This window comes from Myotis lucifugus, unplaced genomic scaffold (genome assembly GCF_000147115.1).
Source record: "Myotis lucifugus unplaced genomic scaffold, Myoluc2.0 scaffold_9, whole genome shotgun sequence".
NCBI classification, from domain to species: domain Eukaryota; kingdom Metazoa; phylum Chordata; class Mammalia; order Chiroptera; family Vespertilionidae; genus Myotis; species Myotis lucifugus.
In genome coordinates this window covers 13,717,454-13,737,015 of record NW_005871057.1, presented here as the reverse complement: position 1 = coordinate 13,737,015, position 19,562 = coordinate 13,717,454, and the positions used below count along the sequence as shown (strand labels likewise).

General features: G+C 38.2%; 1 protein-coding gene across 2 annotated transcripts in view; it reads left to right on the top strand.

Annotated features, from left to right (window-relative positions):
- DCN (decorin) overlaps positions 1-19,562 on the top strand; it is a 44,683-nt gene that overhangs the window by 14,025 nt on the left and 11,096 nt on the right. For both annotated transcript variants that reach the window (XM_006084016.3, XM_006084017.3), the window contains exons 3-5: positions 6,300-6,412; positions 14,820-15,033; positions 16,035-16,148. In XM_006084016.3, the coding sequence (XP_006084078.1) occupies positions 6,300-6,412; positions 14,820-15,033; positions 16,035-16,148 (441 nt within the window). The remainder of the gene's footprint in view (positions 1-6,299; positions 6,413-14,819; positions 15,034-16,034; positions 16,149-19,562) is intronic.

Genomic DNA, 19,562 nt, shown 5'->3' with positions numbered 1-19,562 from the left:
GTCCCTCTCCCTTCCTCTCTGAAATCAATAAAGATATATTTAAAAAAAATAAAAGAAAGTAAGAGGAGCAATTTTCAGGTGCAGATAATGGGGATGATATGTTTGATAATAGCGTTTATTTCTAAGATGTTCTTGGACAATCAAGAATCAGAAAGAAGATTGTGATTATCATAGCCAGTTGTATCCTAATACTTCTGAGGAAAAATAGGAACCTTCATGAAAGCAAGATGTGAAGAGATGATTGTAATAAAATATAGCAGAAAATACCTTGAGGCCATGACCTGAACTTGTTCAGTATGGGACATCAGGGAAGACTTATGATTTTAAATTTAATCATTCGAAAAACTACCACCTGTGTATAAAGCGGTGAGGTCAAAGCTCTGATGAAAAATAGTCATTTGTCCTTGCTTATCCAGAACTTACAGAAAAGAAAGAAATCTGAAATACAGTACAATAAAGCAGGAGCATATACATAAGGAGTTTAGAATGGAACATGGGGATCATCATTAGCTGGGTTGCTTAGGATATATATATATATATATTTAGTATTTCTTTACTTTAGAGAGAGGAAAGGAGAGAGAGAAGCATCAATTGTTTGCCTCCAACATGCGCTCTGACGTAGGTATGTGCCCTGACCAATACCTCCACCGCTGACCAGGATCATGCAGAATATTTATATACATAAAAGGCACATTGGGTAGTTCTAGAGTGAGGACTCATACCATCTTGGTCTTGGTCTAGTTTAGTTATGAGGCACCTAGGATAAGTCATTTTACTTCATTAGGTGTTTGCTTTTTTAACTATGAGAAGAGATTGTTGGACTAGCTCAGCAGTTCCCTGATTAATGGGACAAGTAAAGTTTTTTGAATGTTGAACAAGTTATTTTTTTATTAAAGTCAAAACCGAATTCAACATAATAACAACCAGCTTCCATCTGCTATTAAAATTTTTAAAAAATAAATAGAGGGTATATTTAAAATGAATGCAGTGTGTGTATGTAAATATCTGTGTTATGTGTGTGTGAGAGAGATAATTTATATTAAAACTAACCAGAGTGCCTCATTTTCTTTTTTCTGATTTTGATGTAGACTGATAAGAACTTCATCATAGAGTCGACCTAATCAGCATTTTGGAACCATAGATTAGCTGATACTTCCCCTTCTGAGAACTCAAACTGGGATAAATTCTCAGTTATCCTCTGCCTATAATTGTTGAGCAAGCTAGTTAACACCCCAATACTCTGTCTCGTCATTAAATGTGCAGCATGTTACTGGGTCTCTGTCAGAACAATTCTTGTTGGGTACACATAGGTAGTACAGAAAAAACATGCTGTTGGAAGCTGGCAGAATAGTCTTCTGGTTTGCATTTTATCACTCCTAGCTACAGGAGCTTGTTCATGTCATCAAACCTTTCTAAAAATCATCTGGAATAATGAAATGATCACACTGCCTTACCTATTTCACTGAATTATTATGAAGTAAATAAGATATTTTATTTTTAGTTGTTATAAACTGTAAAGCTACATAAATTTTAAGAATAAAATAGTGATATGTGAAATCCCCCAAAGAGATATGAATTTGACAGTATTTTAAAGAAGATTGTAATATTATGATTTTGATAATTAAAATGACTTTCTAAGAACTAAATTACAAAAATCACAAGCCTAAAGATGTTTTTAGCCCTAGCTGGTTTGGGTCAGTGTATACAGCCTCAGCCTGATGACTGAAGGGTCCCCAGTTCAATTCTGGTCAAGAGTACATACCTGGGTTGTGGGCTCAATCCCCAGTAGGGGGTGTACAGGAGGCATTGCATAGATGATTCTCTCTCATTGATGTTTCTATCTCTCTCTCTCCCTTTCCCTTCCTCTCTGAAATGAATAAAATATTTTTTTTTCCGAAAAAGATGTGTGTCTGCAAAATCATCAGGAAAAAAAGGTATTTAATTTACCCCAAGCATTTCCTGTTATTATAAAATCTAGGATAACAGTATAATCATTGTCAGCCATCCAAATATATCATTTCTTTCTCTTCACATCTGAAATTTATTAGCACTTTAGCATTGAACAAATGTTAATAGAGCCACTAGAATTTAAGTCCAACAAATATAAAAGTAAGGAAACTGGTAATTAAGACTTTGACAAAGACCCCTATGAAGTAATGATGAAATGTAATCAGTAACTTCTTTTCAAATTAAAGGAAATGTGCCTCTTCTTGGTTGGAGAACACTAATTATCAAAGATTTGGCAGAAGTCTACCACTCCTAATTGCATGAAATAAGCAAACTGACATTTCTGAAAATGGCACTGATCACAACATAGTGTAGTTGAATAAGCCTTCTACAAGGCAGCTGTTCTGATGGTTGGTTTGCCGTTTGTCACTGAAAATACTTTATTCTTGTTATTTCTCTGTGAACTGTTTCTGTGAGTTATTGACGTATAATTTATGCATGTTTAGAAACAGTGCATTTTTTATTTTTTAAATTACATTTTTATACAAATTTACTGGGGTGACATTGTTTAATAAAATTATACAGGTTTCAAGTCCACAATTCTATAATGCATCTTCTGTATATTGCATTGTGTGTTACCACCTCAAGTCAAGTCTCCTTCTATCAACATTTATCCCTGCTTTCTCTTCTATTGCCTCCTGCCACCCACCTTGTCCTTTGGTAGTCACTACACTGTTGTCTGTGACCATGAGTCTTTCTTTCTTTTTTTTTTCTTTGCTTAATCCCTTCACCCTCCTTACCCAGTCCCAAACACCCTCCCCTCTGACAGCTGTCAGTCTGTTATCTGTATCCATGAGTCTGTCTCCACTTTGTTTGCTAGTTTATTCTGTTCATTAGATTCCACATATGAGTGAAATCATGTGGTTCTTATCTTTCTCTGACTGGCTTATTTCATTTAGGATAATACTCTCTAGGCCCATCCATGCTGTCCCAGAAGGTGAATGCACCTGATCACATCTCACCTGCATTTTAATATTCACATCTACACTAATAAAAGAGAAACATGGTAATTAGCGTACGACCGCTACCCTTCCCATTGGCTAATCAGCATATCCTTATGCAAATTAACTGTCAGCCAAGATGGCGGCCGGCAGCCAGGCAGCTGGAAGCGAACATGAGGCTTGCTTGCTCCAGTGACTGCAGACTCCAACGTTCCCTGCCTGACTTGCAGGCCTCTGAGCTGCAACTCTAAGAAACTATGTACTATGTTGCAAATAAGAAGCTAAACAAAACCCCAGAAACCAGCTTTCAGCGGGCCCGGGATCTCAGAGCTGGAGTTATACATTGTTTTGATTATAGAACTGAAACAAACCAGATGCCTGTTTTCAGCAGCGGAAGCCTCAGAGCTAGAGCCAGAGCTAAACCTGGCCCAGAATAAAAAAGAAAAAAGAAAAAAGGAGCGGTTGGGAGCTTCAGTCAACTGCCACCCTGAAAGCAGCCCTCAGCTCCTTACCCAGACTGGCCAGGCACCCCAGTGGGGACCCCCACCCTGAAGGGTGTGTGACCAGCTGCAAACAGCCATCATCACCTCATCCAGGCTGGCCAGGCACCCCAGTGGGGACTCCCACCCTGATCCAGGACACCCTTCAGGGCAAACCAGCCAGCACCCAGGCCTCTATCCTATATAGTAAAGGGGTAATATGCCTCCCAGCACCGGGATCAGCGGAGCCGCGAGGCCTCCTGGCACCAGATCAGCGTGACAGGGGGCAGCGCCCAAACCCCCTGATCGCCCTGCGGCTCTGTGTGTGACAGGGTGCGGCGCCCCAACTCCCCCCACCCCCAGGCCCTGCTCTGTGTGTGATGGGGTAGAGACATAACCTCACCATTGGCCCTGCCCTGAGTGTGACAGTGGCAGCGCCCCAACCCCCTGATCCGTCCTGCTGTGTGTGTGACAGGGGGCGGTGCCCTAACTCCCCTATCGGCCCTACTCTGTGAGTGCAGGGTACGGAGCCCCAACCCCCGTGATGGGCCCTGCAGGGTACGGAGCCCCAACCCCCGTGATGGGCCCTGCTCTGTGAGTGACAGGGGGCAGCGCCCCAACCCCCTGATTGGCCCTGCTCTGTGCATGACAGGGGGTGGTGCCGCAACCTTCCCAACGACCCTGCCTTGAATGTGACAGGGGGCGGTGCCCCAACCCCCCAATCGGCCCTACCCTGAGCGTGACTAGGGGTGGCATCACAACCTCCCAATCCACCCTGCTCTGTGCATGACAGGGGGCGGTGCCCCAACTCCCCAATCAGCCCTGCTCTGAGCCTGACCAGGGGCTGCACCTAGGGATTGGGCCTGCCCTCTGCCACCCAGGAGCAGGCCTAAGCCAGCAGGTCGTTATCTCCCGAGGGGTCCCAGACTGCGAGAGGGCACAGGCCGGGCTGAGGGACCCCCTTTCCCCCCCGAGTGCACAAATTTTTGTGCACCGGGCCTCTAGACCTATATAATAAAAGCGTAATATGCTAAGTGTCCCGTCGACTGGTCGGCCATTCAACCAATTAAAGCATGATATGCTAATGATATGCTAAGGCCTCTCAACCCCTCGCTATGACATGCACTGACCACCAGGGGGCAGACAGTCAATGGGTTGACCAGTTGTTATTATGTGCACTTACCACCAGGGGGCAGACACTCTGACTGGTAGGTTAGCTTGCTGTTGGGGTCCGGCCAATTGGGAGTAAGTGAGATGAGCCAGACACACCCTGAAGCCCTCCCACAGTCCCTTCTCAGCTGGCCAACCTCCCATGTCCCTCCCTGGCCCTGATCATGCAATGATCAGGTGGGGTCCCTCAGCCTGGCGTGCACCCTCTCCCAATCCAGAACCCCTAGGGGATGTTGGAGAGCTGGTTTCAAATTGATCCCACAGGACATGGAGAGGGACCCCACTGGTATATGAATTCATGCACCGGGCCTCTAGTTTAAAATAATTATTGCTCACTAAAATGGGAACTAGACTTTTTTTCAGAGCAGGTGATTTCAGATACATTTTCTGTAATTTTCATGGAAGACATGAAGATAAAATGTAGCTGCCTTGATATGCACTTATATGAGATTCAACATTGGAAGGATATCTTCTTCCCAACATAGCAGTTATTATATGCGTTGTAACTTTTTAAATATTGAAAACTGTACATTGAATTATATTTCCCATGATCATGTGGACAATTTTTGTCTTGTTCCTATTCTGTCTCCAGTGCCTAATAAGTTGATGGTGTCTAGGAGATATTCAATAAAGCATTGTTGAATGAATGAAAGAATGATTTGCAATACTTCATATTTCAAATATGATGGAGTGTTTGAAAAATATTTCTGACTTCTGATATACAACTTTAAAATACAGAATAAAATCACATGAGTTTGAGTTAGTAGAAACTCAAATTTTGAGTGACTTCCTTCATCAATTTGAAACAAAGTCAATGGAATAAAGGCAAACAGATATATAATTTAGTATTTTTCTCCATTAACATTCAAAATGATGATTTATTTTAAATGCAATTCATTTTGAAGAAAAGCAGTTAATCCTTATACATCTAGTTGAATAAATATGTTTTAATACCATAGAACATTTGTTTGGTTAATGTGTTTACATTTATAAATTATAAATAATAACTCAGTTACTTAGACCAAAATTTAAAGTGTAAAAGGAGTGCTTCATATAATAAATTTTGGACAAGCCACACTAACAATTTTAATTCATTTTATTCTAATTCCATCAGTCATAAAACACCAACTAAATTGATATGGTTTTGGGATTCCAATTAAAATGGAAAGAACTTCCAAAGTTTGAATAAACTTTCAAGTTGTTGATGCAACAACATGGTTGCATATTTATATAACTTTAAATGTAGATCTGTGACCATGTTCGGTTTATCAAAAGGATCTTTACCTGATGATTTGGCTAAAGCTTTTCTCTACTGACAGGATATGTATATGAAGGGTACAGATTTACAAATAGCTTGCACTTAACACTTATCAAAACAATAACTTTCTAAAACAAGAACAATGAGGTATAATATACTGTATACTAATTATTTGAGCCATACTTTTACAAAATATTATTTTTTTCTTTTATGAAGAAGAGTAATTAATAAAAATAAAGTGTTCTGGTTACTGAGAAAATCAGACTTGGTTGGAAAAGGTAAAGCAGATATTTTAAACTATAATAGATATAATACCTAGAAAAGAAAAACATGATACTTGTAAAACTATCACTGCAACAGTAATTTCCTTGTAAACACATCCTTTGTGACTCTGAAGTAATGTGTCCCATTTTTCTGACTAAATGGCTTTTATTCTCATACTAGATCTAGACAAAGTGCCAACAGATCTTCCCCCTGACACTACGCTGCTGGACCTGCAAAACAACCAAATAACTGAAATCAAAGATGGGGACTTTAAGAACCTGAAGGACCTTCATGTAAGAATTTTTTAAAATTTTTGAGTTGTAACAAGATCTGACTAAAAATATTTTTCAAAACAAAACTTAGGTAAGGCCAAGAGTACTATGTGGTTATAAATAAGCACCTAAGTGTTTATTCAATTCTCTCCTTAGAAGTGATAGAGGAGCATATCATAATCATTAACCCCTAAAAATCAGCCAATTTTTTATATATATGGCATATGTACTTAGTATTTTCTTCTTAAGACTACATTAAATCTTAATCTCTCTCATGTTTCATGAATAAAAGTTTTTATCTTTCCAATTATATTGTACTTCAATAGTGAAGCAAAATGGACTGATCTCAGTATTATTTTATTTCTTTGTTTCATTGTGTCTTTTGTTCATATAAGAGGTGCAAATAACTTTGTAAGGTTGCAGACTGGCACCAAAGAAAAAGAGGGTAATCATGTATAATTTATTAAGTATAATTCCATCTAAATTCCATATATATGTGGAATTTATATATATATATATATATATATATATATATATATATATATATGAAATTTATATATATATATATATATATATATAGAGAGAGAGAGAGAGAGAGAGAGAGAGAGAGAGAGAGGTTGCGTTGTATTTCAGATTATGCATACTGCATTCTTATCTGTAACTTTGTTTTTATTATGATTTTCACTTACCTCTACTCTAGTACACAGCAACACATCCAGTCTACAAGTCAGGTTTCCAGCAGAAAAGAATGGTATTCTCTAAAGCATTTCAGTAGATTTTACTAATGACTATTTACAAAGGGGTATGGGAACCAACAAGGCATTGTGAGGTACTCAAGCCCACAAGGCCTCAAGGAACTAGGGAGTCCCAAAGCCATGAGAAAGGTGGGGAGCTATAGTTCTATCTCCTGATTTCTTGCCAGTGTCTTCTATGATTGAACCTAACTGGAGGTTGGAGTACAAAGACATATGGGTGATGAAGTCACCAGAGGTCAGCCTACCAAGACATAGAGAAGGGTAAAGAAGGACAAAGAATGAATATAACTGTATTTGGGAGAGGGTGCATTAAAAAATGAGAAGTGACCAACCTAATCAAGTAGGTTTAAGCCTTGCTAAGGTAGGCTTCTGTAGGAGTATATGTACTATCTGTTCACATAGGGCATCAGAATCCCTATAAAATGCATTAAGTAGTCCAGCTCTCCACCTGTGATTTCCCATCAAAATATCATTGCACGGTTAGTGTTAATAAGCTAGATTTCAATGCCCAAAGAGAGACTAAAAGTCTCATTGTCTCTGTACTCTACTGTGCTAAGCCACTCTTAAAATACTGAGTCTGGTCCTGGACATTTTAAGAAGAGCATTAACCTTAGAGCATCTGAAGAAATATCATCATGAGGATAAAGAATCTGGTAGTTATGTTCACAGGACAATTGGTGGAGATGTGGATATCTAAACTGCATGCCCAAAGGTCATGAGTGACACATTTGAAGGACCATGCTGGAGAAGATAAAATGAAATCTCTTGCTTCAACTACAAGATGCCAAAATTGTCCTATTGACAATTGAATGGAATTTTAGAAATGCAGATTTTTGTTCAACATTAAAATTACAATGTAAAGAGTTAGAATTTTCAAATAATGTAGAGGATTGCCTAGTGATCGATTACCCATCTGTGGAGATAAATACCATAGAAACACATTCTTAACCTTGGGAATATAAAGGTAGAACACTCTAACATTAATATCTTTCTTTTTTTTAATTGTTGACACTATTGTAGATGCCCCCCATTTCCCTCCCACTCTTTACCCACCTCTACTCAACCCCTTTCACCCCTGCCTTTGACCATCACCACAGTTGTCTGTGTACATGGGCTATGGTTATATGTTCTTTGGCTAATCTCTACACATTCATTCATCCAGTCCCCACAACTCCTTTCCCCTCTGACCACTGTCATTCTCTTCCCTGTATCCATGCCTCTGGTTTTATTTTGATAATCAGTTTATTTTGTTCATTATATTCCACGTATAAGTGAGATAATATGGTATTTGTCTTTCTTTGTCTGGCTTATTTTGCTTAGCATAATAATCTCCAGGTTCATTCATGATATTGCAAATGGTAAGTGTTCCTTCTTTTTTACAGCCTGTAGTATTCCATTGAGTAAATGTACCACCATTTTTTTATCCACTCATCTACTGATGGACACTTACTTCTCTTAACTGTTATAAAAAAATAATTGAGGAGTTGTAAGAATAAGCAATACACATTAAAATAAAAGAATAGTCTGGCTGCTATCTATACTAATAAAACTGTAATATGCTAATTAGACCAGATGACCTTCCGCAGAAGCAGGGGCTGCAAGGGCCGAGGCAGAGGAGGCTGCTGTGGCGGCAGGGCCTGAGCCCCTTGCACGAATTTCATGCATTGGGCCTCTAGTATATGATAATAAAAATATATGTTCAAGGGAAATGATGTAATTTAAAGTAAAATAAACTGATCATAATATACTATAGAATTCATATAATGAAGACAAAATGTAGTTAGCGACTTTGTGACAGCCAAGATGAGAAAGGCAATAAGCATTTATCCACTAAGAGAAAATATACAGTACTTTAAAAGGAAGCATAGATTTTATTTTTCTTAAGGTTTAAAGATTCTCACCTAACTGGTGTAGCTCAGTACTTGAATGTCAACCTATGAACCAGGAGATCATGGCTCAACTCCTAGTCAGGGCATATGCCCAGGTTGAGGGCTTGATCGCCAGTGTGGGGTGTGCTGGAGGCAGCCATCAATGATTCTCTCTCATTATTGATGTTTCTATCTCTCTCTCCCTTTCTCTCTGAAATCAATAAAAATATACTAAAAACAAGATTTAAAGATTCTCTTTGGAACAGTTAACTAAAATAATAGTACATAAAGTTATGTAGTCAATCTATTGAAGTGTCCAACAATATAAACACAGTATGATATCAGTAGTGAATGATAGGAGCACCAAATATGAGGAAAATACCAGGCTACCAGTTAGTGTATTGAGAAAATATGGAACAAAGAGGTCTTATAATATTAACAGAATTTTTAAAAGAAGTAAGAGGCTTTTTATTAATTAATTAATTTATTTATTTATTTTGGGGTGTGTGTGTGCAAGAAGAAAGAAATGTAGAAGAAAACAAGAAGCAGGCAAATAAAAATAGAAACTGGCTAGAATGAAACATCCAAGCTCCAAAATAGTGGAGGAGCTAGAGGTGTCAAACCATGGCCTAATGGGATCCATCTCCACTGCTAGGTTATTGGGCCTGAGCCCCTACTCGCCCTCTCTGCTTTCATGTTATGGTTTCACTGAGAGTGAGCCAATTATGCTGCCAACAAGGTTTGTCAATAACTATTTCATTCGTCACTGGACTAAGCTAAAAAAGGAATATTATTAGTTTCAATAAACTAAAATATTTTAAAAATCTTTTTATTTTTATGTTTACCCTCAAGCTACTTTCCTTTAAAAAAATGTTTTTATTGATTTTTAGAGGAAAAGGAAGGGGGAGAGATAGAAACATCAATGAGAGGAAACATCTATTGGCTGCCTCCTGCATGCCCCCTACTGGGATCAAACCCACAACCTAGGCATTCACCCTAACTGGGAATCAAACCAGTGACCTCCTAGTGCATGGGTTGACACTCAACCACCGAGCCACACTGGCTAGACAAGCTACATTTTTTTTTTAAGGAAGGAAAAGTCTCTTTCTCTAATTCTTACTTCCTGTGTGTTTAACTATAATCTGAATAATTTGTTTAAACTCCTCATAACCTGAAATAAGAGATATCAGATATCTGGATGTTCTCATTAAATCTGGCATTTATAATAATGAGTCTTTCTTTTCCATATTTCCTTCTAAGTATGTTTTTAGATAATTATCATCTTGGCAATCTCTACTTCAAAGTACACATTGGAAGAAGAGAGAGAGTTTAATAGAACTTTAACCACTCAGAGGATGTTAAACAGCTATTTTTCTCTTACTCTTTCATTCATGATCATTTCGATCCTTGTTTTTATGCAAATAAACACTATAATTTCAGGTAGGAAAGCCACACTTGAATGAGAAGGGAAGAAAGAAATGAAAATTTAGCAAGGATTAAAATAAAAAGGATTTAACTGAAAAATGTCCTTTTTTCCCCTGAATTTGATCAGTTTACAACTCTCTGGTTCATTATGAGCTGTACATGTTGTAAGAGTAGTTTTTTACTTATAGGAAGTAGAAAAACTACATACTTATATAAAATAATAAAAATTGAGTATTATAATGTCAACATTCAATATATTTTAATTGAAGTTTAAAAAATCTAGTAAGGACAATTTTCAAATTAAAAATTGTCAAAGATTGAATAATAAAAACACTTGTTTAACAATTACTACTTAATAGATACTGTTCTTAATACCTTATATGCATTAACTTGTTTAATTCTTATAACTATATTTTTTGAGGTAAACACTCTTTTTTATTTTTAAACTTTTTCTTTATGATTTTTTACTGGTTTTAGAGAGAAAGGAAGGGAAAGGGAGAGAGAGAGAGAAACATCGATAAGAAATGTCAATCTGTTGCCTCCTGCACACCCCCTGCTGGGGATTGAGCCTGAAATTCAAGCATGTGTCCTGACTGGGAATCAAACCTGTGACCCCCTGGTGCATGGATTAACACTCAACCACTAAGCAACACTGGCTAAAGGAGACACTCTTGATAATCCCTTTATACAGATGAGGCCACACAGGCACAGAGAAGTTGAGTTCTTTGCTCATAATCACACAGCAAATAAGAGCCAAAGCTTGTGATCTAAACTCAGGAGCAGTCTGACTTGATTCTGTGCACTGATAATTTCCTTTTAAATTTAATAGACACCATATAATTCCTAAAAACAACACCTGGTACAGTGTAAGTGGCTTTGAAGAAAATTGTACAAATAAATTCAGGTTTCCATATTTTTTCTTTCAGTTTTATTGAAATAGAATTGACCTACAGTACTGTGTATATTTAAGGTGTATACCATAAAGAACTGACTTATACATATTACAAAATGATTACCACAATAAGGTTAGTTAACATCCACCATCTCATATAAACATTGTTTTCATGATGAAAAATTTTAGGATTTTCTCTCTTAGCAACTTTCAAATATACCATAGTGTTAACTATAGTCATCATGTTGGGCATTACCTCCACAGTAGTTATGTATCTTATAACCAAAAATTTGTATCTTTTTATCACTTTCTTGGATGAAGGTGGTGAAAATACTTTTGCTCCTACTTCTACCTAATTTCTATTGCTCATCATCTTTTTCATCACCTCTCCCTGCCTCCCAGGCTAGATCACTTTTATCTTCAGTTACCAAAGAAATAGGTTGTCCTGATTTTTTAGTATGTGCTTCAATTTTAGATTGAATGGTACTCAAGGCATTTCTTACCCAAGCAACACATTCTCTTCTAATTCAACTTCTCTTGGCTTAAGTTAACTGATGATAATCCATTTCTGCTTGTTTTTCTTTTCATCAGCTGATCTGAAGAACACCTGGGTTCACCTTTGACTTTTCCTCTGGCAGCTGGACTTTGTCATTAGCCAGTGTAATTAGTCAGTTTTTTTCCCCATCTCAGCGTTTAGCCTTGCCTGTTACTTTATAACTATGCTTTCTTAAATACTGTACATATTCCTTTGTATGGAACTAACATTAACCATTTTTAGCAACACTGTATATACACGAATAACTTTTTCATGTGTGGGTCTGTTTAGAGGAAGTTTGAATTTACATAGCCCTTAAAATTTTACCTCATTATAACCAAAATTTTCAGTTTTATTTTTCAAATTTGTTTTATTCTGAAACCAGAGATGCTTTTCACTGGACTATAACTTTCAACTTACAATAATATTTGAAAGGTGCTTTGCAAAGCAGCAGTCTATACACATTGTCATTTTTAATCCTCATAACCCTCTAGGTCAAGCATGTGAAACTCAAAGGCTAACATGGACCAAATAACCTAGGCATGCGGCCTGCAGGCTGTGAGTTTGACATGCTTGCTCTAGGTGCTATTATTATTTTTTCCACTTTACTGAAGAAATCATTGGGAACAAATGTCACACTGTCACCAAAATAGGTAGAAGCATTATCTAGTTATTATCTAGTCAAAGACATACTATTTTATTACCTGAAATAGCAGGTAATACATCATCAGGTTGACTTTTTAAAACATATTTTCAAACCATGTTTAATGCATTTAATTATATCAAACTTTCAGAATTTTCTTCCATAGATGTCAATTGAAGATTTCATTTGCACTTAAAAGTAAGCATCTAGCCCTGACCAGCTTGGCTCAGTGGCAAGAGCATCGGCCTGTGGACTGAAGTGTCCTGGGTTCGATTCCGGTCAAGGGCATGTACCTGGGTTGCGGGCACATCCCCAGTAGGGGGTGTGCAGGAGGCAGCTGATCGATGTTTCTCTCTCATGGATGTTTCTTAACTCTCTATCCTTCTCCCTTCCTCTCTGTAAAGAATCAATAAAATATGTTTTAAAAAAAAGTAAGCATCTACTATTTGGGGTGTCTTTTAATGACACAGGTCCTCTCAATCTTTCTCTAGCTCTTGCTTTTACTGATTTCCGGGACATTTTGCTTGTTAATATAAATTTATTATTATGTAAATCTTAATAATAAGGTTTTTGAACTTTCTCTAATATTCATTAGAATTTCTTAGGATTTTGTTTCAATCATCAATGCATAGTTTAGGATTTGATAAAATTATATTAGTTGTAATAAGTTTTAACTAGTCAAAGAATGTGAACTACATGAAGATGTACATGATTTAATTAACCAGCTGTTAGTAAGAAGAAAATATTCTTGCATTTCTGAAAATGAAAGTTACTGCTTTTCTGTTACTCTATTTCCCTTTGTGTCCCTCTTCATTTTCATATATGCATAAAAGTGTACTAAAAGCCCTAGCTGGTTTGGCTCAATGGATATAGTATCAGCCTGTGGACTGAAGGGTCCCAGGTTCGATTCCGGCCAAGGGCACATGCCTGGGTTGCGGGCTCAATCCCCAGTAAGGGGCATGCAGGAGGCAGCCAATCAATGATTCTCTGTCATCATTGATATTTCTATCTCTCTTTCCCTCTCCCTTCCTCTCTGAAATCAATAAAAATACATTTTTTTAAAAATGTACTACAATTGAAAATGAAGGGTCAGGAATCAGGGGTTGGGGGACAAGGGAGAAAGGAAGGGGCCATCTGTAATATTCTCAACAAGAAAGAGTTAAAAAACAACTTGATAAAATTACCCTCTTAATTAGGATTAGTTGATAAGGGACTGAAAATAAAAAGAATGGTGTAGTCCTTAGACATACAGATTGTTGGAAGAAAATTAGATAGTCCAGAAATAGGTTTGGCAATAGCTATAAGTATATGAGTAAGAAGTAACTTCCTATATTAGGAGAACTCAGAAACAGAAATTTAAAAAATTGCCAAAAGTATTAATATACTTGGCCATATAAAACCGTTATATGTAAAAAGGGCAAAAGAGTAGAAGAAAAGTATATTTATATATCAACTACACCTTTATTCTCTTAACTGGCTATTAAAATTTATTAAAATTTAATAAAAGTGAGAAGCATTGTGATCAGGCAATCCTTTCCCTTCCCCCCAAATACAGTAAATAGTAGTAAATGAATGGAAATTTTTTAAAGCTTTCAAGTGACAAGAAAATGCAAGTAACAAGCTACAATATAATGTATTAATTTGGCAAACTTTTGAAACAGATTATATCTAAATTTTTGAGTCTTCAAGAAAATTTTACTGTTTTGCACTGCTGGTGATACTATAAATTGATGACAATTTGTAATGGAATTCATGACAACAGTTAATAAAGATGGATGAAAAACTGAAGAATGGATGCCTTTTCAGGTATCTTATATCACTCTAGTAACTTCAATCTTTAGAAATATTGTATATAGTTTTATATTTGTATGTTACATTATATTTCCCTCTCCTTTATTCATGATGTTCAGGTCTTCATACACTTTTTTGTTATTGTTAGCCCTCACCTAAGGATATTCTTTCCATTGCTTTTCAGAGAGAGTAGAATGGTGGGGAGGAGAAAGAGAGAGAAATATTGATGTGATGTGAGAGAGACACATTGAGTGGTTGCCTCCCACACACATCCCGACTGGCGTGGGGAGTGAACCTGCAACTCAATTGAACCCAAGACCCTGAGCCACACAGGCCAGGGAAGATCTTCATGCACTTCTTAAAGGAATCACATCTGCTTGATCTTTACTGATTTCTTGCAACTTTGCAGGTTTCTCTGCTAGTTCCATGAATGGCATGAATAGACTACAGACTTGTTTTATATATGTGTGTGGAAGGTTTTGGAATTAAGAAAAGGTTGTTTTCGTTCCCTATCTACAGACATTGATTCTTGTCAACAACAAAATTAGCAAAATCAGCCCTGGAGCATTTACACCTTTGGTGAAATTGGAACGACTCTATCTGTCCAAGAATCAGCTGAAGGAATTGCCAGAAAATATGCCCAAAACTCTTCAGGAGCTTCGTGCACATGAGAACGAGATCACCAAAGTGGGAAAATCTGTGTTCAATGGACTGAACCAGATGATCGTCATAGGTACAGATATTCTTATAACTCTAAGACCAGGATTCACGCTTTACCTTAAGACAGCGGTTCTCAGCCTGTGGGTCGCGACCCCTTTGGCGGTCGAACGACCCTTTTACAGGGGTCGCCTAAGACCATACTGCATATCAGATATTTATATTATGATTCATAACAGTAGCAACATTACAGTTATGAAGTAGCAACGAAAATAATTTTATGGTTGGGTCACAGCATGAGGAACTGTATTTAAAGGGCCAGAAGGTTGAGAACCACTGCCTTAAGAGATTCCAAGTAAGCCTTAGCTGGAGGAAGGTAAATTAGCTAGAATTTACATGTCTTAAGTCTATAGGAATGGCAGGAGCAGGGTCAGAAGAAATGGGATTTTGAATCTGTGGCTTACAATGTTTTTATTTCATGTCCTTAGGGATCTGGAAATGTAGAGGATGCTCTAGAGCTGAAGTTACTCTACTGTATTTAAGATGCTATACTGAATTAGAGATATTTGGTGATACATTTTCATTTTGGAGATTAGTGCTATTCTGAACATATATAAATCATTTGCTTTAAAATATGTGTTCTAATGTTTTGCATTAGAACACTAGAATTATAAAATTATGATTTATAATTGGCTTACAAAATGTTAGATTAAATTATTTAACAACATCTTTAATGTATTTTAGGAAAGTAATAGCCCCATAATTTGTAAATACTTGCTTTTGTTGATTTCTGGGCAAAGCTGTGTATGCAACTTAAATAATGTTGTTTTTGTTACTGCTACTCTTGCATAAATATTTGCTTTTTGTTATTGTTATTTGTTGTTTGTTTTAGTAAGGGCCATTTTTTCCAGATTTTACAATCCCTTTAAGGAGCATTGTTTTCATTTCTCTTTTGTTTTTCAGTCACAATGTTATTGAACCAAATTTCTGGTAAATTCCTTGTTGTAACAGACACTACTCTGACTTGCAATATCCTAAAACTGTTCTCTAAAAGCTCTGCACTTACTGCATTTGTAGAACTGGGCACCAACCCGCTGAAGAGCTCAGGGATTGATAAGGGAGCCTTCCAGGGAATGAAGAAGCTCTCCTACATCCGCATTGCTGACACCAACATAAACGCCATCCCTCAAGGTGATAAAAAATTCTCCAAAGCAATTTGAACATCTAAATCCAAAGGCTTTTACATATAAAAGAAAGCATTTTAGAAATTTGAATGGTGACTCAAGTGGACAACTTATTTCTAGTAAATTCTCTATCGCTTGAAGTGTTTCTACTGAGCCCAGCTGACTACTGGGCCATCTAGGCTCATTGTAGAGGTGAAGTCTTTTCTAAGATGTAACTGAATGTACCATGGTTTTATATGATAGAATTGTGATTTCACAAAGAAAAAAGAACAGCTTTATGCAAAATATAGATAGATGAAGTAGAGTAGCTGGAATTTAAAGTGCAGGTCTTTCCACTCCTTCATGCTGCCAGATGGTTTGTTTTAAGAACAATCTTTGATTTTGCTGTCCTTGATGCATCTTCCTAAATATCCGTCAATAACATATTTCATCACTGAGTCACCTATTTTTCTTGACTTTCTTATGTCCTTTCCCTATCCTAGGAGCTCTTTTCTCATCTTGCTTTTATTTTCTAAACACTTAATGACATTACAATTATAGTAACCACATTTTATTCAGCACTTGACCAAATACGTATCATGGGTTCTGTTATTTGTGCCAAATGCTTTTCTTGGATTCTGTTATATGACTCTCAAAACAATCCTCTGTAAGTAATATTTTTACACCTGTTGTATAAATGAGGAAAATGAGGCGGAAAGAGATGCAGTAAATTGTGGTCAATGTCTTGGAGCTGGGAAGTGTCAGAGCTGGGGTTGTCAGAGCTCCAGTGTTTGCCTATTTCACTCTGCTGTCATATTAAGCCCTGTCTCCCTGCATATTTATATATGTATCTAACATATGAGTCTACCTTTCTTAGGCTGAGACCTTCAGCCTGAACATCACCAACCTTTGGGGAGTCTTAATTTCTACATGTTATTTTCCATCACTGATAGACACAGGCAGTGGAATGGAATGGAGAGATTATAAATTCACTCTTGAGTTAGACCAGTGGTTCTCAACCTTCATAATGCCGTGACCCTTTAATACAGTTCCTCATGTTGTGGTGACCCCCAACGATAAAATTATTTTTGTTGCTACTTCATAACTGTAATTTTGCTACTGTTATGAATCATAATGTAAATATCTGGTATGCAAGATGTATTTTCATTGTTACAAATTGAACATAATTAAAGCATAGTGATTAGTCACAAAAACAATATGTAATTATATATGTGTTTTCTGATGGTCTTAGGCAACCCCTGTGAAAGGGTCGTTTGACCCCCAAAGGGTTCGTGACCCACAGGTTGAGAACCGCTGAGTTAGACCAACTTGAGTGAGAGGCCTGACTCTGCCTTTTAGTTGCTCTCTGACTTTAGGCTAATTATTTCACATCTCTACAGCCCCAGTTTTGTTATCTATAAAATTAGTGACATCTATCTTCGAGAATGAATATTAATAGATGTAAGACTTGTAATGCACACACATAGTATTTGGCCCAAAGTAAGCTGTCAGTATGTTTTGTCTTAAAATGAAAACAGAAAGGAAAGATAAAGTAACTATAGTTTAGGTTCTTTGGCTCAATGCTACAGTGCCAAGACTAATGATGTTCTTTATAAATTTGACTCTCTCTATCCTATGCAAAGTTGTCTTCCACAGTCAAACTTCTTCCTGGCTATAACTTTCCTTTTGGGAACCTGACATCCCCAAAGGGAGACAGTTAGAAACCAGGTAAGAATGATAGATGTGATAATAGTTGGTGTTCTAGAGAGGCTACATTTTAAAAACATCTTTGCATGGTAAAAGGGAAGAAAACATTTGCATTCATTGCTTTTTATATACTTAACTTGTTTTATTCATAGGAATTGTTTAAAAATCCACATGTATTCATTCTATGGAGATTTAGGTGTTTGAAACCCTTTATTTGAAGAGTGACTGTGATTTCCTGATACTTATTCATCAGAATAATGCAATTGCGATTTCATTTCCTCCAGTTAAGAGCATGCTATTTTAACTCCCTTGGGCTGTCTAGGAACTTACTACATTCCTACTTAGTTGCTAGATAACCTACAGCATTTGTAACTTTGCATCTCTGTTTCCTCGTCTATGAAATGGGACAAATGAAAAATAATTTAAATATTGAAAAAATTAAAGGAGCTAAATTAGAAAAAGTGCCAATGTCAGTGTTTGGTATACAACAGACATTCAGTAAGTAAAATCTTTCCTTAGCATCGTCCATATATATAGAGAGACTAACTCGTTTTCAATGAAATATGAACTAAACTTTTACATTAAGTAGACAATCTTAATAGACTTCAGTGGGATGCAATGAAAATTTGGGACCAGACATAACCTGTGATTTTCCATTTCTGTTCTTAGTGGGCAAATAACCAACACTTTCAACTAAGCAGACATTAGTTCTACATGTAACCAATTTGCAGTTTTCTTTGTAGTTGTAAGTGGGACAATATGCTCTTTAAAAAGTTGTATAAAAACATGATATCTCCTCAGGTGGCTGGCAGAAATGAACATAAAATATTTAAACTTTTATATTTATATTACTACACTAGAGGCCCGGTGCACAAAAATTTGTGCACTCGGGGGGCAGGGGGAGGGGGGTCCCCCAGCCCGGCCTGTGCCCTCTCGCAGTCTGGGACCCCTTGGGAGATAACGACCTGCTGGCTTAGGCCTGCTCCCGGGTGGCACAGGGCAGGCCCAATCCCTAAGTGCAGCCCCTGGTCAGGCTCAGAGCAGGGCCAATTGGGGAGTTGGGGCACCGCCCCGTCGTGCACAGAGCAGGGCAGATCGGGAGGTTGCGATGCCACCCTCACTCATGCTCAGAGTAGGGCCGATTGGGGGGTTGGGGCACCGCCCCTTTGTCACACTCAAGGCAGGGTCGATGGGGAGGTTGCGGCACCACCCCCTGTCACGCACAGAGCAGGGCCGATCAGGGGGTTGGGGCACTGCCCCCTGTCACTCACAGAGCAGGGCCCATCAGGGGGGTTGGGGCTCCGTACCCTGTCACACACAGAGCAGGGCCCATCAGGGGGGTTGGGGCTCCGTACCCTGTCACACACAGAGCAGGGTCAATCAGGGGGTTGGCTAGCTCCCCCCTGTCACTCACAGAGTAGGGCTGATAGGGAAGTTTGGGGCACCGCCCCCTGTCATACACAAAGCAGGACGGATCAGGGGGTTGGGCCGCTGCACCCTGTCACACTCAGGGCAGGGCCAATGGGGAGGTTATGGCTCTACCCTGTCACACACAGACCAGGGCCCGTGGGGGGGGGGGTTGGGGCACCGCACCCTGTCACACACAGAGCAGGGCCGATCAGGGGGTTGGTGTGCTGCACCCTGTCAAACACAGAGCCGCAGGGCAATCAGGGGATTGGGGGGCTCCCCCCCTATCAGGCACAGAGCAGAGCGTGATCAGGGAGTTGGGGTGCCT